General features: G+C 30.5%; 2 protein-coding genes across 2 annotated transcripts; one reads left to right on the top strand and one right to left on the bottom strand.

Annotated features, from left to right (window-relative positions):
• The first annotated feature begins 8 nt into the window (after positions 1-8).
• Positions 9-5,961, top strand: LOC111712598 (glutathione hydrolase light chain 1). Its single transcript, XM_023487253.1, has 7 exons — positions 9-86; positions 567-655; positions 1,033-1,115; positions 2,006-2,111; positions 2,269-2,355; positions 4,652-4,750; positions 4,958-5,961. The coding sequence occupies exons 2-7, from the start codon at positions 620-622 to the stop codon at positions 5,036-5,038; spliced, it is 492 nt and encodes a 163-aa protein (XP_023343021.1). The 5' UTR covers positions 9-86; positions 567-619; the 3' UTR covers positions 5,039-5,961.
• Positions 5,962-7,011: 1,050 nt separating this feature from the next.
• Positions 7,012-21,503, bottom strand: LOC111712597 (uncharacterized). The gene is made up of 12 exons (XM_023487251.1): positions 21,452-21,503; positions 19,596-19,642; positions 19,051-19,181; positions 18,658-18,711; positions 17,533-17,570; positions 14,443-14,492; positions 12,152-12,213; positions 9,294-9,364; positions 8,678-8,715; positions 8,325-8,423; positions 8,029-8,154; positions 7,012-7,275 (listed from the first exon to the last, which is right to left on the bottom strand). The coding sequence occupies exons 1-12, from the start codon at positions 21,501-21,503 to the stop codon at positions 7,150-7,152; spliced, it is 894 nt and encodes a 297-aa protein (XP_023343019.1). The 3' UTR covers positions 7,012-7,149.
• Positions 21,504-25,854: the final 4,351 nt, after the last annotated feature.

The following is a 25,854-nucleotide window of genomic DNA, read 5'->3' as shown; positions in this document are numbered from 1 at the left end:
AATGGTAAATGTGTTTTTGGTTCCGGTTTAAACAAAATATTTTTAGGATCACGGGACCTCTCATATATCCATACTATCGCCAGCAGGTAACATTTATTCAATGTTATCAACAATTTTGTTTAGAGGTAATTCTGAAGTCATAGCTAAAAACTAAAGAAGGGCTCTCTCTAAAATAAAGGCTTATCCTTCTTGTACTTCCTAAGCTTACCAAATCTCTAGAACACGCTTAATTGGATAAGTGTTGAGTCTACAGATGATAAATTTACGCATTGACACTAGTCAATTTACTTGCAAACTAAACAAAAACTAAATCTGAATGTGTTTGAAAATATGAAAAAAAAATGATTTCAGATTTTAAAGAAGCACTTCATAGTTTCACCATTGATTTTATAGTTTCCAAAGGATGCAGTATTTGTAATATCAACAATAAATCCATTTCAGGGTATGCAGTATTTGTAATATCAACAATCCATTTCAGGGGATGCAGTATTTGTAATAACAACTGTATTTTAGGGGATCCAGTATTTGTAATATCAACTGTATTTCAGGGGATCCAGTATTTTCAGGGGATGCAGTATCTGTAACATCAACTATAAATCTATTGTACGGTAGTAAGTTTATGTCACCTTCAACTGGAGTTATTTTGAACAATCAGGTATGCTACACAGCTGACCAAATTTATTGGTTAACAAGACATAGTTGAACTCTTTAGACTTGGTTGAACCACTTTTCTTCGACTTGATCCAGCCCACAAGAGATGTGGTTGAAATTATTCTTTGCAGTTTAACAATATCTTGTAGATGGTTTTTTAACTAAACGATTATTCAATTAAATTGCTTATTCTGTGAAATCTTCGTTTTTCTCTGAACAATCCAAATTTTTTCGTCCATTGTTTCTTAATTTTTCTGAACTACTAAATCGTTCATGGACAATTTTGCTTGTTTTGAAATATTTTACTTGTTCGACATTCACGATAATGGTGCCCATCTCTAGCTATGATAAATGTTTTCAAATTTATAATTTTTTCTTCAGATGGATGATTTTTCATATCCTGGAACAATTAATTATTTTGGTGTTCCTCCTTCACCAACTAACTTCCCAACACCGGGTAAACGGTAATAGGCCCTTCACTTGTCATATGCAGGGTTTTAAGATAAATACAATTGTACAGAAAATCTAAAAATATTAATAAAAATTTAAAAAACCTAAAATGTTTGCAAAAGAACGAATTATTTGGTGTACAGCCTATAAAAAATAGTTGAGTATCCTAGTTTTGCCCCTGTTTTACTATATTTACTTATTTTACACCTCTCTGTATTCCCGTTTGTTGAATAATTACTATTAAGTCATCAATTAAATCTGAAAAGTTAAACAAAGGGTCGGATTGTACAGGTCATTGGTATATACTATACAGTCATCATAATCAGAAAGACCCGGAATTAATTGACAGTTAATCAGGACACATTTTGGAATTGTCAGGACTAGGGCTATTTTTTATTATTGTTTTATTAATTATGTTTGTAAAATTCGATTGTAAAGTGATCTAATTAAAATATAATCTACGTAAATCTGTTACCTAAAATACCCGGGAGAACTCTGAAGGTTAGATTTTTGTACAATCGAATTTATCTTTAAAACCTACATTTTACTTTCATCTTCATCACGATTCTCAACAACTGTAAACTTGTTTCTTTCTTTGCAAGATCATTTGATATCCCTTTAAATGCCATCATTTAAAGCAAAAGACTTTTAAGTCGACTGGCTGTCTCATGCTTCGAGGGTAATACTTATACTGTACCTTTGATTAATATAATTACCCAACAAACCTACTCCACCTCACTCCAATGCAAAATTTTTAAAAGTTTATGTATGGTCTTAAAAAAGTACAAATTCATCTTTAAAAATATTAGAGCAAAACTAAATTTTTTATCCAATGTTTTTGAATATTGTAGTTATGGTTATTATTGTTATTTATCATTATAATTTTCAATGAAACATTGTATAGTCCTGTGTCAAGTATGAGCCCAACTATAGTTCTAAACGAGAAGAATAAAGTTTTGGCTGTTGTTGGTGCTAGTGGAGGGACCAAAATCACAACTTCAGTTGCTCAGGTTTACAACAAAAATCAAAAATAGAAATGCGGGAAATTTTGTTCAAAAATGCCGCAATTATTTTGAAAACAGTTATTGCTTATAGTTTTGAGATTACCTCGAAATTTGAGAATATTACTTTCACAATTTTCTACTTTGACTTAAGGACTTTACTTAGGTTTTGCTCAGACTTTTTTTCTTGGGTGAGAATGTTAAGTCTGCAGTTGATTCAAGAAGATTACATCATCAGCTGATGCCAATGAAGGTGAAACTTACGAAAAAAAACATGTGACCGCAAAGTGACATAAAATTACTAAGGTATACAGCCAATTTAGAAATTGCAGAAAATTTTTTGGCGGGATAAATTTGCTACCGCCTTTTAACCAATACCGACCTAAGCTATGATTCCCATAACAGAGGGAAATTAAGTTTATTCAACATCCCTTAGGACAGTTATGTAAAATAACCACCTGCGAGAAAAAAAAATTCGCCGATTTTCATCTCAAAAGACGACAAAACTGTGTACAACTACATTTTTTAGAAAATTAAAAATTGCATTTATCCACAAATTCACCCGACCGATTTTCCTTATAAAACATCTTTCGCTGCAGTCTGGATGCGTTGAAGACAAAATTGATCTTGAAAAACCATTGGTAAATTTAAATTCCCGTAATATCCCTGGAAGAATGTAGCTATTTGTAAATACTTATAATGGTGCAATTTGTCGCAGAAGATTTGATATGGTCTCAAAATTTCTTATCTTTAAATTTTCCTTTTGCTTATTTTTTTTATTCGTTAATAAGTTATTGGAACAAGTTATGCATTAAATGTCGCATTAAGAATGAGGAAAAATCAAATTTAATTTTTTTTGTTCACATATTTTGTCTCGGTGTGAGTGTCCAGCCTCTTATGCAGCGCCAGGTCCAGAAAATTTAAAAGCATGTTTGTACTTTACTAAGTTATAAATGAATACATTTTTAAAATGATGTTTAAACTGAAAGTGCTCAAACCGTATTTCATAATTTGTTAAGATTTCAATCAGGAAATAATCAGTGATGGGACATTTCAAAGGAAGATATTTCATAAATAGGACATTTTATAGACAGGACATTTCAAAGATAGAAAATTTTAAAATTAGGACATTTCATAGACAGGTAATACCATAGATAGGACATTTTATAGACAGGTAATACCATAGATAGGACATTTTATAGACAGGACATTTCTTAGGCAGAACATTTCAAAGATAGAAAATTTCAAAATTAGGACATTTCATAGACAGGTAATACCATAGACATTTCATAGACAGGTATTACCATAGATAGGACATTTTATTGACAGATTATACCATAGATAGGACATTTTATAGACAGGACATTTCCTAGGCAGAACATTTCAAAGATAGAAAATTTCAAAATTAGGACATTTCATAGACAGGTAATACCATAGATAGGACATTTTATAGACAGGTAATACCATAGATAGGACATTTTATAGACAGGTAACCATAGATAGGACATTTTATAGACAGGTAACCATAGATAGGACATTTTATAGACAGATAATACCATAGAAAGGACATTTTATAGACAGAGAATAGTTTTCATACATAGATACGCGTCATTTTTTAATTTCTAACTTTTACTTGACATATGTATTATTCATATTTTCTCCTTTAAATTGATAAAATTTATATCTTATTTACATTTTGCAGGCACACAAATTGCAGAACAATATACTTTTATGCATTTTAACAAAAATATATTTTCTCAAGCTTATCGCATTTTATAAAATTATGACTGATTTTTTACTAAACCAAAACCTTTAACTGTTTATGAAATAACCAAATTTTGTCCATACAATGTCATGTTTATGAAATTACCAAATTTTGTCCATAAAATGTCATGTTTATGAAATGTCTGGTCTATGAAATTTCCTGTCTATGAAACGTCCTATCAATGATATGAACTATAAATGATTTGGTTATCTACAGTGGTCAAGGCGATTTTATCAAAACAATGAAGACGACTTTATATTTAAGTTTTGATTGTTTAGAGTACACAAGTAATCAGAGAGAAGCTTTTTAAATCGACAGATATTATTTGTTTCTTTGTTTGTATGTATCCATGTTGTTAAAAAGCTTGATATAAACCAAAATTGAAATCGAAAGTCGTCTTCTTTATATTGATATAATCGCATACTACCGTATGAAATATCCGTCTATAAATAGCACCAGCACCAAATAGTGTTGTGCTTAAAACTTTTATTTGAATTGTACTTTTTGACCCTGGATGCATTAAAATAGATTGTTTACTGTTGCAGCAAAGCTCGAAATTTAAAAGAGTATTGTTGAATTAAACTCCCGAGTTTCCATTTTGGGGTCTTAACATTAAACAATACTTGCCGCAACTCATTTTATTTCATGTACTGTATGGACGTAACTAGTACAGAGCTATAAAATTATATTTTCAATTTTAGCTGCAACACTCCGGTGTGGTGAAGACGACATGAGCTATCTAGTCTAATTTATCAAGGTTTTTGACAGATTAAAATTAACCCAGGTTGTGTTTGAGTCAGGCACTACGAGGTGGATTACTGATGGGTTAAAAACATTTGGACATAGCTTAGAACGACATGTTATTGGTGGCGCTTCTGTACAGGTACAGTGGTATCCGTTTATATCAATACGATGAAGACGACTTTTCTATTTTTGATTTCTATCTAAAAGCTTTTTTAAATTACATGTTTACAGGATTTTTACCAAATTACCAAATGTTACTTTTCGCTAACAATTAAATTTTAGTTCTATTGGTATTAACCTAAAAAATTGTATTAAAATATCAAATTTAAATTTTTTCATATTTCAGGCCATTGTTGTAGACAGAAATACTGGAGATATAACGGCAAATGCTGATTTTAGAAAAGGGGGCACAACCGATGGTTTTTAAATATAATTTAATTAAACTGCAGATATGAAAAATGCTTTATATGATAAAATTTCAAATTCATCGTTACATGCGTTACGGATGAAAGAGATGAAATCTTTGCAGAAATTATTAACAGACTTAGATAACATTGTCATTTTCTGAAATATTAAGTCAGAGTAAATTTCTATATGATTCACGATACTGATCATGAAATCAGCAGTATTTTTTATTACATCATTGTTGTTAAATATTATATCACAACATCTTACATCATTGTTTATCAACAAATTTAACATTTTATTTTTCTCCTTAATTCGTGGGATTTGGAACACAACACATGGGTAGTAACATCTAAGTTAAATGATTTGAACCCCCGTCCCCAATAAATACTGACAGTGATCATGAGAAAACTGTGATACCGTTGGATTAAAATGCTGCTAAAAATTTTATAATATCACATTTGGTAAATATTTTTGATAGTTTTGAATGTCTTCTTCCAATTACTAATATTAGATATTACAAGACTTTTTGCAGTGTCTTTCTTTAAAAAAATCGTTTGATAAAATTTCTTTTACTTCAAAATCAATTTTACTATAATATGACTCCCATAAAAATTATTATTATTCTGTTTGGTATCAAACATCTTAAAAAATTATTGAAGAAGACATTTAAAAATATCCACCCTGTAATGTTTCGTAGGATACACTATACTTGAAGCAGCATTAAGAGATTTGCTGAATTCAAATTCAATTTTTTGATTTTTTAATCTTAAAGTTTGTAACCTATTAAACATTTTTGAGTTGTATTGTTTTCACATTTTTCTAATTTCTTGCAGTATTAATTCTATGTGTAAAGTATGGTATTAAATTATTGTAAATATTATGTGTTAAGATTATCTTTCTGACTTCAATAATTCTATTTTTGAAATATATTTAATTATTAAATCTTTATACAGAAAAATCATAAAAATTCATACAAAATGACGAAACAAACCTTAACAAAGTCATCCCCGGTGTGAAATAAGTCTTTTGAAATGTTTAAAATTACTAAATCTTCAAAATAAAAAATTTTAGTTAAAAGATAAAACAAAAATGACTTTTTTCCATTTTTTATTGGATACATGACTAGATACAAAACGAAAAGTGGAAATGATGCAAGATGAACATAATTTAAAAACCTCTATATCATCCAATAAAATGCTAAAAAAAATATAAAAAGTAGTAATCTCTGTTTGTTTGTATGTTTTTATGTCCGATCATAACTCAAGAACCTCTTAACCTATATACCTCAAATATTAACTTATAAAACTCGGTTCTTTATAGTTGGGTTTAAAAGTTCTTAGTTGAATAGGCATAGCTGGGTTTCCAACCTAGTTCTTAATAATGTAGATGAACTATGAAGATTAAAGGGGAGGGATCGCACATGGATCGCAGATAGCAAACAACTTGCAGTAAGGGATGGATCGTATTTACTTTTTGAAAAACGTTCGTTTCGTTTTTAAAACGACGAAGAGAAAAGTGCAAAACAAGTTGCTTGTTCACTTAAAAAAAATAAACTATTAGATTCTGAATATCTTGTGATATTGTCTACGTTATGATGACAACTAAACTATACATTTTGAGACCAAAGTTTTGCAGGATAATTTATATATTGGCTAAATAAGCTACAATAAATAGCTCATTTTAAACAAATCGCTTATTTGTCAGCAAAAGTTGGGTGACTGCTAAATAAAGATTTTTTTGTTCAATATATAAGCAATTTATTAATTTCGAAATTTAGAATGTGCCAGTAAATGCATATATTATATAGTACAATTCACGTAGATTTAATGGTTCTGTCAATATTCCAGAAAGCTATGACTTTCGATCACAATTTCTCCTAATTAAACATAATTTTTCAACCTTCTTTCTTAAATACTTTTTTGCCGGCATATACGTTTTGAAAAAAGTATAAAACAAACAAATCCGTAACTTTAAAGATTGTTAAAATATAAACCAAAACGTGTGTGATTTCAAATAGAAGAAACCGAATGCCTCTAACTCTGGTTAGTCCGGGTTGAATTTCGCTGTAAACAAGACCGGCCGGTACTTATAAATACTTGTATTGGTCAGGATGCTGCCAGATTCTGAAGATTACAAGAAAATCCCTGTAAAGGATTGCCGCTTCTGTCCTCTGTTAGATAGAATCTCCTTGAGAAGTCCCGCGCGTATTTCGCGCTTCCTCCGCGGCTTTCTTTGCACAGTCGGGTTCTCTTCCGTCTGAATAAATGGAATGTAAATTAACATTTGGGGGGAAAACGAAAATTCTCGCCTAAAAATTGGTCATACACCGCGAAAATATTTGTCTTCATGATTACTAAGAAAATGTTCAGATACAGGGTGTCCCGCGAAACAGGACATTAGCAAGACGATTTGCAGGTGGTCTTAGATATTTCAAATAAATTTTAGAAATTACATTTTACAGTTAAAAATAAAAAAAATTACATAAGCCTGGCATTTCCAAAACGTGGTCTGCCCATTTGAGGAGATTTTTTTCAGATTTCGACAATTTTTATGTCTCCAGTGATAATATGAAAGCACAGAAAAGGCAGACCACAATTTGAAATGCGAGGACAGAAGTATTTTGTGATTATTTTTCTATGAATCTTACTTTAAAAAGTTGGTTGACAGAGTCATTGGCAAAAATAAATTTAAAGATCAAAGACCTTAGCAATGTGTGAACTATTTAATATTGCTTGACAGTTAATGATATTTGACAGTTAATGATGTTTGACAGTTATTGATGTTTGACAGTTATGGATGTTTACCAGTTAAATATGTGTAACAGTTAATAATCTGTGATTGAAAATAGTCTGTGAACTTCTTTAAACGTTTTAAAAAAATATGGCCATTAATCAGGCGTGTTGATAAAAACCCGATAATTTCCCATGAAGGAGAAGCTCAGCTCTACTCTCGAAGCAATAGATTTGTTAAATCTTAAATTGTCAGATTTTGGAATAAAAGTTTGTTTACTTGGGTTGTATCTTGTTGGTCTTCTTCATACTCTTCTTCATCTTGATAATCTCCTTCCTCCTCCTCTTCCCCCTCCCCTCCCTCCATAGTATCTTGGAGATCATCAGTCCCTTCCATACTCCCGCCCTTCAGTATCATCATTATCATCATTATCATTATTATTATCATTATTATTATCATTATTATCATTATTATTATCATTATTATCATCATCATTATCTTCATTATCGTCATTATTATCATCATTATCATCATTTTCATTCTTATCTGTAAAAATAAAAGTAAACAATCCTCACATTTTCTTGATTTTCATTAGAATTGAAAATATCTTGTTCTGAATTAGACCTCCTAGCCAGGGTGGGAGAGGAGGGAAGAGGGGTTCTTGCTCTTCCGTCCTGAAATGTTTTACCTTTAATCTTATGAATGATTTATATAACATTTATTGTATCAAATGTGATGATCAAATATCCAAAAGATTTCGAACGTGATCTTTTAGAAGTTAGAACTTTTCATCTTACAAATAACACTTTTACTTACCATAATTTAAAAGTTTCCTGGCATTGATAATTTAAATTTTTTTTTATATTTTTAACAAATAGTTGCATTTTGTTTTTTTGATCTGTGCAGATTGTAAAATTTCTTTCTTTACCTGGAACAAGCTTGTTAACATTTCTGTGTGCCCTATTCCTGGAAATATTAATCATTATTATTACTATTTTTATTAATATTATTATTATTATTATTATTATTATTATTATCATTATTATTACTATCATACTAGCTAGAGTGCCGGGCATTGCCCATGTTAATGTAATTATTATTAGGCATAGTTAATCCCACCGTTTACCGTGCTAGGTATTGAATTATGATTATAATAAAAACGCCCGGGGTTGCCCATAAAAGTTATTATTTCATCTTCATTTGTTATCAAGTCATGATTTTGACGATTTTTTATATAAATATTAATATTACCAATATTGTTATGATTATGATTATAGGTTCAGCACTATAGTTATTAAAATTCACCCTTATCCCTTAGTTGTGGAGTAAGGGGGGGGGGGGTAATCTATATTTATAAAGTTGTATTATCTGTTTGTATTTTCCGATCCTGAAATTGATTGGGGAACTCGGAGACGTGTTGGACGTCTAAGTTGAGAAGGTTGAATTTTACAGAGAAAAATCCAGTCAAATCTGGGTTCCAATGCTAGGGGGGCGGGAATAACAGTTCAGGAAATTATGTATCCTGTTCAATATTAAAAGTTTACCAATAGAATGAACTGTTCTATCCGCAGCTAGAGTTGCTAAAGGACCAATACACTGGATTACAGCAGAGGACCTGGCAGGGGGAAATATACAGTTTAACAAAGAACCTCGAAAACATCGAAAAAATATATAAAATGTCGTCTTGAAAATTTTTCAATGGGTTTTTAGTTTTACTATTATACTGTACTACATTATAAAAGTGTAATAATAAATAAATAGCTATGACGTATGCTGGAACAGTTTTAAAGAGCTCCATATTATTATTAAATTAAAAGACAAAATATCTGCAGCATTCTGTTAGCAGTAGGTTAAGGAAATCACTTTTATTTGTTTATTCGATGTCTCCCAAGATCTGGGTTTAATTGTATTGTCATATCTCTGTGTCTGAATTTAATGAATTTAAAGGGACAAACCGGCTATGTAAGGTAGTTGAACTGAGTATGCAGAGTATTCTTTAGGATTCAATTGAGGCATATACAACTTTTTAAAGATCTGTAAATACTGAGTTTGAGCGCAAAGTTGACGTTCATTTTCAGAATTTTTTTTTTTTATTCTTAAATAACGACTACAAAAAATGTAAATAAAAGTCTACAGTAAACTAAATAGTATTTTAGGAACAGGTTGAGAAAATAAAAATTAATCTTATCATCGAAAATAAGTAAATTATTTAATTTTTAGTTTTTATAATCTCTGATTATTCACAAAGATGTTCTGCAGATGTTCTGGAATTTGTATTGAAAAGACGACATTTGAAGATTTTGTAGAAAATAAGAAATTCAATATAATGATGAACACGAAATAATTGATTTGATTTGTTCTGGAATTTGTATTGAAAAGACGACATTTGAAGATTTTGTAGAAAATAAGAAATTCAATATAATGATGAACACGAAATTATTGATTTGATTTATTGACAAATTTCTTTTGAAAAGTATTTTTCTAACAATCTAATTAGTTTATTGTATAATTTTCACTTTATTTTTCGTCATCGTTATTTAATAATTTAAAAATAAAACAGATTCTGAAAACGTACCCACCCCAATTTATGATTTTGATCGTCGTCTATTCACTCAAACTCAGTAATTATGCATTGTGGTAACGTTTTTTATGTCTTAAATGAATCCTAAAGAATTTGTCCACAACACTGCATACTCAGTTTAACTGTAACCTTACATAGCCTGTCTGTCCCTTTAAGCCGCGTCTCAAATCCCCCGTAAACCGGTTTTAATTGAGCACCGGCTTAAAATTGAATACAAGTTTAATTGGAACCAACCATATTTGAGCCACAGCTTAAATTAAAGCTGCGGCTCAAATTCTTTAAATTCGGCCTCAGGTTGCTTAATTGAGTGTATTGAGGTTATATAAGATAAATGTTAAAATCGGGCACACATTTTAATAGGACCTCGATCATTTCAGTATCAGTAAATATTATGGCCAGTGTTGTGCAACTTTATAGACATCAAAACTAGTGTTAGGAAACTTTCCGATGTATATAGATATGTAGATTGAAAAAAAACAAAATAAAAAATAATCTAACTCTCGAATAAATATTGATTGATTAATAATTTGAAAGTAAGACGACATTTTAGGTGAAGTACATTTTTTTGCGTTTTTCCTCTTTTTAAAATACATTTTCGAAACAAAGGCACATTTAACTTATGTCAACTAACAAATTTTAAAGGTGAAATTTAATTTTTCTTGCTTTTTATGATTAACAATGAGTTCAAAACTTTAAGCACATAGATTCAGACTTCTATGAAAAGTTGCATCAACTTCAAGACAGGTGGACTTTGAGGCGTCGCATCGACCTGGCCTTTTATTTTACACCACTAATTCACTTCTTCTTTTTGTAGTTCAATAGCCATGTAAATAATAGAACTTAAAGGGACTGTAAAGGAAAAATGGGGTATAGGATGAAAGCTAATCACTTCAGCTCTTGATCGCCACCCATAAAAGATATATCTGATGTTCCTATTTCGGGAAATTGTTACTAAACTGTGTCAAATTTAAAAAAAAATTCATAAATATATAATATTCTTTAGAAATAGTAGGTTTAACAAATCAATTTCAGCAAATATGCAACCAATCTGAAAACGAAGATTATTACGTCACAAGAACTCCCACCAATAGTAGTGCAGTATCGTGGTCAGGTGTCTCTGTCTGTATCACGTGACCAGTTTTATATCAATTTCTCGAGACAGGAACATCAAAATCAACTTTCATGGGTCGCAATCAAGAGCTAAAGTGATTAGCTTTCAGCCTGTACCCCCTTTCATTTTTCCTTTACATTCCCTTTAAGCACTTGCTATTTATTAGCTTCAGCTTTTAGGAAGGAATTGGAAAAACTGGCAACTATTGGATCACTGTGTAAGGGGAGATGATCTACAGAGATAGAGGAGATGAATTGATACGGTGCACAGGGCAAAATTATGAATTCTAAAATACTTTTGAAATCCTTTATTTTTTTCATTTTTTTTTAAATCGCTGTATCCTTCTTACATCATATACTTTAACTTTCAAAATGAAAATGCTTTTACTGCTAAAATTATTACAACAACTGGAAGCATATCCTTAAATCTATTGCAAAGAATTATACAAAATATAGATATTTAATAATAAAATTATTTTTTCAACTTTACATATTGTATATGCTTCTTTTTAAACATTTATAATTTCAAACGAGAATTAAAACTTGCATTAAGCAATCACAATAGGGTTTTAATCCCAATTCAGTGACGATAGATTTTTCCAAAATGAATAACGAGATATATAACCAAATTTGAAAGATATCCATAAACTGCATATTATATTGATTGAATAAAACAATTACAAAATTAGTTTTTTTTTATTATATAAATACCTGTAATCAATAAAAATAGGTGGCCTTGCTTCCCTTTCCAAATCTAGTTCACTCACAAACAGCTTTAAAAAAAAAACAATTATTTAATAATGTTGTCCTACGAAACATGACAGTAGCAAGACGAATTGTAGGTCGTCTTTGATCTTTGAAATAATTTGCGGCATTTATTCGCCAACCTAATCGTAAAGTTATTAATCACAATTTTACCTAAATGTGATCTGCCTTTTTGTGCTTTCAATATCACCGGAGATATGTAGAATTTTGTTCAGATTTCGACAAATTTGGTTTTGCTTAAAAATATTAAAATCTACACGAAATGTTTAATATCTCCGATTATATTGACAGCACAAGGCAGACCACATTTTGGAAATGCCAGGACTAGTTTTGTGGTTATTGTTCAAAGGAATATACATGTGAAATTATGTTGACGACTGAATATCACAAATAAATTAAAATTTGACAGACAACTTTTAAGTCGTCTTGCTATTGTCATGTTTCGTGGGACACCCTGTACGACTATTACTAAATCTACACACTAAAATATCTTTAATGTTGCGGCGTAATTTCAAGTGTAGTCAGAGCCATGATTTTTGTACGGATAGGCGATTAAACAAGATGAAGACTATTTTATGTAAACTTTTTTAAAATTATGCAGGTTTATACGTAATCAAAGAGAAGTTTTTTTATTCGACAGCTTCTCGTTGTTACCTTGTTTACGTATCCATATTGTTTAAAAACTTGATATAATTCTCGTTGTTACCTTGTTTACGTATCCATATTGTTTAAAAACTTGATATAATTCAAAATGTAAATCGAAAGTCGTCTTTAGTGTTTTAATATATCCGACGACGACTGTACGACATCTTTAAAAACTTTGCTCGGAAAAAAATTAATGGTATAAACTTTTTTCTAATACGGAGATTTGAAGATTTAGGCAGCATCTCAGACTATAGTTTGAGGGCAGCATAGACAAGGAATAATATTGACAACATTTTCAAGACAACACTTAATATCATTAGTATACAGATAATAGCTTAAAGAATATTCTTCTGCTCTGAGGCAGAATTTAAAGAATTTGAGCCTCGGCATAAATCTAAGCCGCGGCTAAAATATGGTTTGTTCCACTTTAGATTGTATTCCATTTTTAAAGATTTAAGCCGGCGGCGCTCAATTGAAAGCAGTTTTGGGGGATTTGAGACGCGGCTTAAATTCATTAAATTCGGACACAGGACAAGTAACTTGTTTATGCGGGGTCACATGAAAATGCATAAACAGTCACTTTGAAATAAAAACATTTAAACTTTAAATTAATATTCCCTTTCAAGTTTACACAATGTTTGCCCTCCATGTTTGTTTAATTGTTATATCAATGGTTAAGGGGAATATTTCATACTGTTCTAGAGGTGGGGCGAAGATGGTTAAACCCCCTCTACCCTCCTAAAAACCCCGCTATAAATACCCCCCCCCCCTTTCTTTGAAAATTCATGTTCCTAAAAACAAAACAAAAAACAAAAAGTCAGTTCCAAAAATGCAATACCTAGATGTTTTCCAAACTTATAATGTCTTTCTTTAAATTGCAAAATGCGTTTTAAAGGGAGTGTCAACCTTATTTCAAATGACCCCATTTATTTAGTCCGATTAAAGGAAATTCTTACAATTCAATTTTTTACATTTTCTAAGTCCTTCTTTTTCAAGTTAGAGTATGGTTGAGGGGAATATTTTCATACATTACTAAAGGTGGGGAAAATTAATGTTTACGTCCAAAGCAGGCCAAGAACATAACAAAAAAATGAACAAAAACAGCTAAAGAATTTCAATGCCAGGATGTATAATTAATAAGTATAATTGCAACTTGCACATGAACGGGATCTTATGGATGTGAACCTAATTTCAAGTGACACCATGAAAGAAAATTCTTGATACTTTGTACATTTTCATGAACCTTCTTCATAAAGTTTGAGTACGGTTCCGTGGAATAAAAAGGCTGAGCCCCCCCCTTGCCCTTTTAAATTAATGGTTATGCAAAAGCAGGTAAAATTTTTTTTTTTAAATTAGCAAATTTCCACGCTTAGATGTATAATTAATATTTATAATTGCAAAAGAGACTTTGGAGAGGGGACGTAATTTCAAGTCTTTTCTTACATTATTACGACTTAATTTTTGAATATTTTCTTAACAGTTAAGAGTACATATCTAGTTTAAAAAATAGCTTTTGAACATGAATCAAATAAAATCTAGACTTTTATAATTTTCAACTACTCCATTTCTTACAATCTAACAAAATTACTTACTTTAGTTAGAAGAGGTCTATTGGCTCCTCGTAAAAGGGCTGTTGGAATACCTATGTATGTATAATGCATATTGTAAAAGGGCTGTTGGAATACCTATGTATGTATAATGTATATTGTAAAGGGCTGTTGGAATACCTAAGTAAGTATAATGTATATTGTAAAGTGCTGTTGGAATAACTATGTATGTATAATGTATATTGTAAAGTGCTGTTGGAATACCTATGTATGTATAATGTATATTGTAAAGTGCTGTTGGAATACCTATGTATGTATAATGTATATTGTAAAGGGCTGTTGGAATACCTATGTATGTAAATTGTATATTGTAAAGGGCTGTTGGAATACCCATGGATGTATAATGTATATTGTAAAGTGCTGTTGGAGTACCTATGGATGTATAATGTATATTGTAAAGGACTGTTGGAATACCTATGGATGTATAATATATATTGTAAAGTGATGTTGGAATACCTATTGATGTATAATGTATATTGTAAAGGGCTGTTGGAATACCAATAAATGTATATTGTAAATTGTAAAGGGTTGTTGAAATACCTCTGTTCGTATTATGTATATTGTAAAGTACTGTTGGAATACCTATGGATGTATAATGTATATTGTAAAGGGCTGTTGGAATACCTATGGATGTATAATGTATATTGCAAAGTACTGTTGGAATACCTATAAATGTATAATGTATATTGTAAAGGGCTGTTGGAATACCTATGTATGTATAATGTATATTGTGAAGTGCTGTTGGAATACCGATGTATGTAATATGTATATTGTAAAGTGCTGTTGGAATACCTATCTATCTATATTGTTTATTGTAAAGGGCTGTTGGAATACATATAAATGTATATTGTATAATGTAAAGGGTTGTTGGAATACGTCTATGGATGCATGATGTATATTGTAAAGGGCTGTTGGAATACCTATGTATGTATAATGTATATTGTAAAGGGCTGTTGGAATACCTATAAATGTATATTGTATATTGTAAAGGGTTGTTGGAATACGTCTATGGATGCATGATGTATATTGTAAAGGGCTGTTGGAACACCTATGTATGTATAATGTTTATTGTAAAGTGCTGTTGGAGTACCTAAAAATGTATAATGTATATTGTAAAGTGCTGTTGGAATACCTTAAAATGTATAATATATATAGTAAATTGCTGTTGGAATACCTATGTATGTATAATGTATAATGTAATGTGCTGTTGAAATACATATAAATGTATATTGTATGTTGTAAAGGGCTCTTGGAATACCTATGTACGTATAATGTATATTGAAAAGGGCTGTTGGAATACCTATAAATGTATATCGTATATTGTAAAGTGCTGTTGGAATACCTATGGATGTATAATGTATATTGTAAAGTGCTATTGGAAAGTGCTGTTGGAATACCTTTTTATGTATAATGTATATTGTAAAGAGCTGTTGGAATACCTATGGATGTATTGTATATTGTAAAGGGGCTGTTGGAATATCTATGTATGTATCTTGTATATTGTAAAGTGCTGTTGGAATACCTATGGATGTATAATGTTTATTGTAAAGTGCTGTTGGAATACCTATGTATGTATAATGTATATTGTAAAGGATTGTTGGAATACCTATGAATGTATTGCATATTGTAAAGGGCTGTTGGAATACCTATGTACGAATAATGCATATTGTTAAGGATTGCTTTACAAAAACGTACATTTTACGTTACGTTACACTATCGTTGACATCTCTAGTATGTATAATGTATATTGTAAAGTGCTGTTGGAATACCTATGGATGTATAATGTATATTGTAAAGGGCTGTTGGAATGCCTATGGATGTGTTGTATATTGTAAAGGGCTGTTTGAATACCTATGGATGTATAATGTATATTGTATAGGGCTGTTGGAATACCTATTGATGTATAATGTATATTGTAAAGTGCTGTTGAAATACCTATGGATGTATAATGTATATTGTAAAGGGCTGTTGGAATACCTATTGATGTATAATGTATATTGTAAAGAGCTGTTGGAATACCTATGTATGTATATTATATATTGTAAAGGGCTGTTGGAATACCTATGTTTGTAAAATGTTAAATGTTAAGGATTGCTGGAATACCTTTGTATGTATAATGTATATTGTAAAGTGCTGTTGGAATACTTATGGATGTATAATGTATATTGTAAATTGCTGTTGGAATGCCTATGGATGTGTTGTATATTGTAAAGGGCTGTTGGAATACCTATGGATGTATAATGTATATTGTATAGGGCTGTTGGAATACCTATTGATGTATAATGTATATTGTAAAGTGCTGTTGGAATACCAATGGATGTATAATGTATATTGTAAAGGGCTGTTGGAATACCTATGTATGTATAATGCATATTGTAAAGGGTTGGGCTCGTTGGGTACAAGCAATTCTCGCAATTTATTGAAAAATAAATCAAGTCCATTCGGTTATTAACAAGAACCTATAGATCATTGAATAGATATTTAGAAATGCTGATTTAATAGGATATTATAAAACTTTAATCAAATCTCAGAAAATCTTAGAAAACGTCAAAAGAATCTAAGAAAACGTCAATAGAATTTCAGAAAACGTCAATAAAATCTCAGAATATGTCAATATATAATCTCAGAAAAAGTCAACATAATCTAAGAAAATGTTTACATATTCTCAGAAAACGTCAAAGAATTTTTAAAAAAACATCTATCAAAGCTTGGAAAACGTCATTAGAATCTTAGGAAACGTCCATAGAATCTCAGAAAACGGCAATAGAATCTCAGAAAACGTCTTAGAATCTCAGAAAACGTCTTAGAATCTCAGAAAACGTCATTAGAATCTAATACAACTTTGAAAGAGTCTCAAACAAACTTTTATTAGAAATTAACTCAAGAATTATAGTTTTAAGGCCATGCCCGGCTAATCTAAAAATAAATGTTAATTATATTTCTATTAAAAATTATATTTCATATGTGTTAAATAATAATCGGTCTAATTATGTCCAAAGACTTTTCTCAATTAGAAATATTTTCAAAAACGTGATTTTTATAAGATGTTATTTTTTCAACAACACCCAGTTCTACCTGAGGATAGAAACAACCATGTTGGTCTCGGATCCAATCTAGAATAACATGAATGCTTAAACGTTTAAAATTCTATTTTTTGAATATTGTCATTATTTCAATTGCTTTAATGTTCAATTCATAACTAGTTCAAAGTTAGTTCAATGCTATTCATTTTTCAACATTATTACAACGTTATTTTAAAACAATATTTGCCTACCTTATTTTAATGTTATAACTTTGATATACATCATTTCAAAATGATTTAAACTTTTTTTTCAAAATGATTCAGCTCCCAATCATGGTTTATGTTGCGCTTAATACCAATTGCCGCTTGAGATTATATTTGCCATCGTTTAATGCATGTTTATTCACTTTAAAGGCCGTTTTCTTACTTTGTATACCCCTTACACTCAATTTACATATTTACATATTTATAATTATCTCGTTTAATGCATGTTTATTCACTTTATATAGGCAGTTTTCTTACTTTGTACACCCCTCACACTCAATCTTTCCGAAGGAAAATGTCAAATTTGCATAACATTAATGGTAAGATTCTGTAAATTTGAGGCTTCTCTGGATTAGTTTTTAACGCACAAATGTAACAAATCCGGTTGCATTTTGCATATTAGAAATCGAAAACAGTTTTCTCCTTCTAATAGTTCTTCAACAAGAGAAGCCATGATTAGAAACATTTAATAGTTAAAATTAATAATTTACTTTAACTTGACGTTCCCTGAACAATATACAGGGTGTCCTGCCAAACATGACAGTTGCAAGACGATTTGAAGGTCGTCTTTGAACTTTGAATTTATTTGTGACATTCAGTCGTCAACCTACTTTCACATGTATGATTCTTTAATCAATAACCACAAAATTTTCCTAGTCCTGGTAATTCCAAAATGTGGTCTGCATTTTTTGTGCTGTGAAAATTCTACATATCCCCAGTAATGTTAAAAGCGCAAAAAAAGGTAGACCACATTTTGGAAATGGACTAAGGGTAGTTTGTTGTCATTAACTCTAGAACTTTGCTCCTAAAATTAGGTTCCGACGTACTCAAGCAAATTATTTTAACGATTAAAGGCGACCGTCAATTTGTCTTGCTACTGTCGAGTTGTGTGGGACTCGTGGGACACCGTGTACCTGAATGGAGATAACTCTTCAATTTTGTCACTGCATGCCTTCGCTAGAGTAACCCTAATTTAACATCAGAATTAAGAATAAGAAGAACAAAATGTAAAAGATGCCAATTTTTCGACTCAATCGAAAATTTTTTTTAATTCGATAATTCAAGCCGGTTGCATGACTGATGTAAAGAACACATATTGCATTTTTCAAAATTTAAATCAACATAAAGAATTTAAAAGTTATAATATTGGATTGGTTGACAGACGAAAAATTGAAAGAAATTAGTTGCAATAAATAAAATCCCTTCTATTAAATCGGGTCTTACTTTAAACATAACAGTTGACTTAGACTCGTGGTGTATGGTAGCAAAGATTGAGATTGCTGAAAATGCGCCAAAAATCAATTTACCTGTCCATATTGTTGACATTGGCAAGTCTTAATTTTTTGAGATAATTCTCTATTGGTGAACAAGGACCAAACCAGCCGCAGTACACGTCAACAATAACAAGACCACTTGTATGAATAAGTTTACGCCATTCCTGCACAAAATCATAATAATTTATTGAAATGATTTTTAAGCCCATCAGCCCCCCCCTTATCTATATTAGACAAAAATAGCCCAATCGGGATAGGGTTAAGAGGAAGTAGGAACCTATGTAGGAATGTGCTATCTATTCGCGAACGGCATTTTTGATAAAAAGCGAAATATTCTCAAACCAATTATCTTTAATGTTGATTTTCTTTTCTTAAAGTTGATTATTTTATCTATCTATCTATTCTCTAACAAAGTAACATGCGGATATAATGCAAGCGGTGAGAAAGAAGAAAATTGTTGGATTTCAACAGTTTTCCCGGGAAAGTAACGTTTAGGAATTTGCTTGTGATCTAAAGCTAGTTCTCACTCTCAGGTTTCTACCAAATCATGATTTTTAATTTCCGCCCCTGAGTCTTACCTCCTCTGATTTTACATTTATAGAAGATGTACTCTCTTTCTTCAAAACTGAACAAAAAATATATAAAAAATAATCTTTAAAATGCTTTAATGTTTATACTTAAAGGGACTGTAAAGGAAAAATGAAAGGGGGTATAGGCTGAAAACTAATCACTTTAGCTCGTGATCGTGACCCATGAAAGTTTTATCTAATGTTCCTGTCTCGAGAAATTGATATAAAACTGTGTTAAAATTATACGAAAGTTCATATATGTAAAATTTAGAAAATCTTAAACTTAAATCACGTGACCAGAACTATCACCAATGGCAGAGCAGTATACTGGTCACGTGTCTCCGCCTGTATCACGTGACCACTTTACTGCACTGCCATTAGTGGAATTTCTGGTCAAGCAATACGGACGTATAAATAATATTATGAATTAAATCTATAAAAAATAGAAATAATAAATATAAAATTAGAATTGGAGTAAACCTAAGTTACAATTAGCTTTTCATCATCGTTTTCAGATTGGTTGCATATTTGCTGAATTTGATCTTTTTAAACCCACTACTTTTATACAAAATTGTATATATATTAATTTTTGTATGTATTTGACAAAGCTGTAAATCAATTTCTCGAGATAGGAACATCAGATATAACTTTTATGGGTCGCGATCGAGAGCTAAAGTGATTAGCTTTCAGCCTATACCCCCTTTCATTTTTCCTTCACAGTCCCTTTAAAGACATGTACAAAGAGGGTTTAAGCCGGCCTTATAATACAGGGTGTCCCAAAAAACATGGGAATTCAGTGACGAATTCGATATCGTCTTTTTAAATAATTCTTTGATTTAGAATAGTGATACCTAATGAGAAAGCTGTAATCTGTAAGAGTTTCGTCTGCTTTGTTTATAACTTGTTTGTTTATGTTTTGACTGCATACGGTTGTACTTAGTAAAACAAGATAAGTACAGTATACAAACAGAGTAAACTTGTCCGTCTTCACTGTTCATCGTGCGGAGACATTATAGACACATCTTTACAGTCTTTTATCCTTTTCATAAAATAAACTCTAGCAGACATGATAATACTATTGCTTTTGAAATTAGGTATTACAATGCTAATTCATAACAAAGACGATATCGAATTCGTCACTGAATTCCCATGTTTTTTGGGACACCCTGTACATAAAAAATGTATAGCGTACCATTTTTTTTTGAGTTTTAGTATTTTTCAATCTTTATTGAGTATTATTAATCGTGTTTCATTTTAAACCTTTCCAATGACATCCATTTTGCTATTTTAGTTTAAATTGGTTATATGACATCATATATTTGTCTATTTTTCTACTTATGCTAATCTTTTCTTTTTTTTAATTTTAAATAATTATTTCTTAAAATCGTTTCAAGGTTTAATGTTACAGCGCTATTTTACATGATCAACGATGACATTTTAATGTATTTAAAGGTTTTTTCTAATCAAGTTTAGATAACTCGGAAATTGTGCTGTTAATTCGATGATAACCAAAAGCGTTCTTTTGTGTTTGCGTTTCTCTTTATGATAAAATTTTGCGAAGATTTGTTTACTTACTAATAATAATGATCAACAATAATGTATTTCGAAATTTAAATTTATAAAGATTTTTTTTTACAATTCGGTCCTGGACTGAAAGGTCTGAACTTAGCCCCATGGTACATACAAATTTTAACATAGATAACTACTAAAGAATTAAATAAAATATAATACATGAGAAGCAAGAACATGTTAAAATAAGGGACATTGGTGCTGAAATAAGCGAAAGCAAAGAAAGTAGATGCTAATATCTAATTGTTTTAAAAAGATAGAAGACGACAACTTTTTCAGTCTTTTAACATTTTTACCTGGATCTTCTTCTGGGACAGAAAATAGTTCAATTTTTTCAACTTCTTCCATATTTTTAGATTTCTGCTGTACACCATTTTTTAATTAATGTGAAAATGCAAATTTTTTAGAATTGCAAATTCATGGATTTAGAAACTTCGACTTAAAACAATGATAATTGTTTTTGGTGTGGTATTCGTTCGGTCAACGTTTACTTACAAAGTTTTAGGATTTCTATTTGTTAAAACAAGTTTTAGAATTAATTTACAAATAAAGTTAAACAGGGAACAAAATGTTTAATCAAGAGTAACTTGTTTTATAACAAATCGAAAACGGACTCAATTGAAAACAAATGTGGGGCTTTAAAAATAAAAATGAAAACAACTGTCAGTGAAAAAGTATCTTTTGAAAACGAAACTTTATGGAGAGAACATACAGAAACATTCATAAAACAAGGACATTTTCTCTGCCTGGCAATGCTTGAAAAATCTGACATGATCTGGAAATCTTACATGTTCAATCTGAAAAAAGGTACACTGAAATACCTACTCAACTCCTGTTTGGACACCCTGCCAACACAAACTAACCTTCTACAATGGGGAAAATCTGCACCAGATCTCTGCAAACTATGTCTACAGGCAGGCGCTGAATTGCAAGGTAGAAGACAAGAAACTACAAACCATATGGCTGAATGGCTGAAAGGTTGCACCACACCAAAAAAGATATACTTGGAGGCACAACAATCTTTTTAAATATATAACTGGATTAATTGATATGATATTGGCCGATATCTGATGGATGCCGACATCCCGTCCAATACCCTTCCAGGGGGTACCCGCCATAGTTAAAAATAGATTGCGCATAAGACGACATTTTTCATCTTGACAGATATAAATGTACAGAGATGTTTAAAGATATTCCTATTATAGAGATTAACTAAGTCGGTTGTGAACATTGGCTGTTCTTATATCATTGAGTGCTTGTGGTGTACATGAGTTCTGTAGAGAGAAATTTAAGTTAGTTTAGTCCTTCTCATGTCCTTCTTCAGTTCTCGTCAATATGAAATATTGCATAGTGAAATATTGTTGTTCAAATAGTTCCATTCCTGGTGTTATTTTACACTCTATTATGAAATCCATTAAAACACCAAACCACATACGTACATAAGCTATCTATGTTTATTTATTTATCTATGGTACCCGCTCATCGAACCTAGAGGAAATGAACCTAACGGTTTTCTGACCTAACGTTTTTCTGACCTAACGTTTTTCCGACCTAAAAATCTGTAGGTTCGATTAGCGAAATGTCCCAAACTGACCTAAAGATTAGAAATATATTTAGGTCGGTTATTAATATATTTTAGGTCAGTTGGGAATATATTTTAGGTTGGTTAAAGCAACAATTTTAGGTTAGATAAGCATTCATTTTGGGTCGGTTGAGCAATATTTTTAGGTCGGATGAGCAATATTTTTTGGTCGGATGAGCAATATTTTAAGGTCGGTTGAGCAATATTTTAAGGTCGGTTAAGCAATATTTTTAGGTCGGATGAGCAATATTTTAAGGTCGGATGAGCAATATTCTCCGGTCGGATGAGCAATATTTTTAGGTTGGATGAGCAATATTTTTTGGTCGGTTGAGTAATATTTTTATTTCAGAGGTTATAAAAGATGAGTAATATTTTTTTTAAATGTTTAAATATATAGTTGAAAAACAGAAATTAACTTTTCACTAATCCAACTTAAACTTCCTGGTAAACATGACCTAATATATATGCTCAACCAACCTAAATATATCTCTAAATCTTAGGTCGGAAAACCTATATATTTCTCATAGGATGTCAAACGGACCTAAAGCTTTTTTCAACCAAACCGACCTAAAACACGTGCAAACTACTCGATATTTAGGTCAGAAAAACCTTTAGGTTACAATCATCTAGGTCAGAATATACGGCACCAAATAAAAATATAATTGAGTTTTGAAAAGACGACAAATGCCAATCAATCAGTAAAAGTATTTTGTTTAAATTGACGCGAAGATACTTTGAATGTTACAGTGACGTTTTTAGCTAATTTTTGACAAAAAACTATGATTTAAAATTTTTTAAATAAATTTACATCATATATATTTTCTTCTTTTCAAACATCCAAAATTTTACAACATTTTTCCTTAATTTCTACCAAATATGTTACCTGCAAAACTTTTTTAGTAAACAAAATTTTTTTAAACTTTCGGAAAATTGTTCGAAAAATTTTACAAAAAAATTTGTCAAAGTTTTACGTGAAATTTTACGCAATTAGATATTCGTAAATTTTACGTATTTTTCGACAAATTTGCAAAAAGTACAAAAAATTTTCGGATTTGAGTTCGAGTATTTTACGAAAAATAAGGGTATTTACGCACCGTTGGTGAAATACGTAATTTGGTAAATAGGGACACTGTGTTTGTTGTATCTCCCAGTCATATTTCACAAAAGTATGCTATCCTTTAATATATAATGTAGTTTTTTCTCTTGAACTGCTGCTTTGTCAATACTTGAATATAAATTTATCAGCAATCAAGGCATGAAAAAACGAAAAAAATGTATATCTGTAAAATTCTAGATTTCGACCTTATCAATTTATAATTGTATATACACGATAACATCGCAAAAAAGTTCTGTGTTAAATCCATATTTACAATTTTGTAAACTTGTAATAACCTTGATACATCAATAAATATCTAGATCTTAAAGATATACAAAAATAGTTTTAAATGTCTTCTTCCACATACTTTCTTAGATATTATAGACTTTTTGCAGTTCATTTCGTTAAAAAACTCAAATTTGTTTTCTTTAGCTATCAATTTTACTGAAATATGACGATCATGTGATTTTTAAAAAAAATTGTCTTTGCTTTCAAAGAAGTTATCAAATCATGGAAGAAGACATTTGAAACTGTCAGTGTCACATTTCCTGGGATACCCTGTATTTTAAAGGCACAAATTTGCTGAAATAAATTTGCCCATTAAATTTTTCACATTGAAATACGATGTTTAATAATTGTAAAATTTGAAACTTCAGTGAATTTTATTGGATTTTAGATGATTAATTGTACGCGGCATTAAGAGAGTTGAAAGTCTGTTTTATGTGTTCTCCGGAAACCGCTTCTGTATTTCAACGAGTGTGGGATGGCTGTTCTTAAGGTCCTGGAATTACTCCCAAGGTTTCGGAGTGCTCCCTGGATTTTGGAGTTGCTCCCAGGTTTTGGAGTAAAATGTTAAAATTTATCCCACCTTTTATGAAAAGACCTTTAAAAAGGTACTTTAAAACCGAGAATTGAAAACAGAGCTCTGCTATCCCGTTTTTACTGTCCCTGTTCAGATATTTACAGTAAAAAATTGCAAATTTTAGTCCAATTAGCCTGTTGCGATCAAATAGTTTTGATTAGCCAAACTGATAAAAGATTATTGGTAAATGTAAAAAAAATGTTTTGTATAGCGTTTAGGTTTCCTTTGAGCTGGTCTAACACATCCAAACATCTTTATAAGTTTTTTTCAGAAAAGTCCAATTTTTTGCTTAAAAAACCTTTAATTGATTGGTGCCCTTAAAAAATGTTTTTTTTTATCAACAGTCACAAAATGAAAATTGATCTATGTCAAATTTAGTGCCTTCTCCTATCAATATGGCCCGCACTATGACAAAAGTCATAAAATTATTGAGAAATTTGAGGAAAACTATATATTTTCTTGGTTTTTAGTCTCAAGTTTGAAAGATACTTAAAGGTTTATTTGATTACAAGCTCCCCCACCAGGAAAGGAATTGAGTCTTTGCAACAAACTCTGATTTTCTAGTCCTTGTATTGTTCCCATAGATAAATAAATGATTGTTCCAACCAAATGTCGTAGACCATAGATATTTCAAACTATGAAATATGTTAGCTCAACTTATCTAAGTTTGAAATTTCAAATGTGTAAAACATCAGGTCGCTAAGATATTGGAATTTGAAAATTTAAGTATGAGGCAAAAACTTAATTCCTTTAATTACAACTCTTTTTTTCAAAGTTTATATATTGTACATATGATTTGAAATAACATCTCTCTCTTATGAAAACATATAAAGTAAAAAGTTTAAAATCTAATACTTGATCAAATTCAAGTATAATATCTACTTACTCCAATTAAATATGGATTGTTAAACTAAAGTTTATTCTCAGTTGTATCAACTTGTTTAATTATTCATAAACAAATTACATTACATGAGCACCAATATAAAGAGATCTTCTTATTGTATACACCCGAACCATATTTAAAACTTTAACATTTAAATATCAAAATATTTCAAAATACGTTGTGAAAATATTGCAGAGAAAATAGTAAAAAAAGGTTTGAATCCTATATCTAATAATCACACAAAGGACAATTTTGATTCACATTTTACTGGAATAT

Source organism: Eurytemora carolleeae, unplaced genomic scaffold (genome assembly GCF_000591075.1).
Source record: "Eurytemora carolleeae unplaced genomic scaffold, Eaff_2.0 scaffold1298, whole genome shotgun sequence".
NCBI classification, from domain to species: Eukaryota; Metazoa; Arthropoda; class Copepoda; order Calanoida; family Temoridae; genus Eurytemora; species Eurytemora carolleeae.
The sequence above is the reverse complement of the archived record's forward strand: the minus strand, read 5'-3'. Positions and strand labels throughout refer to the sequence as shown.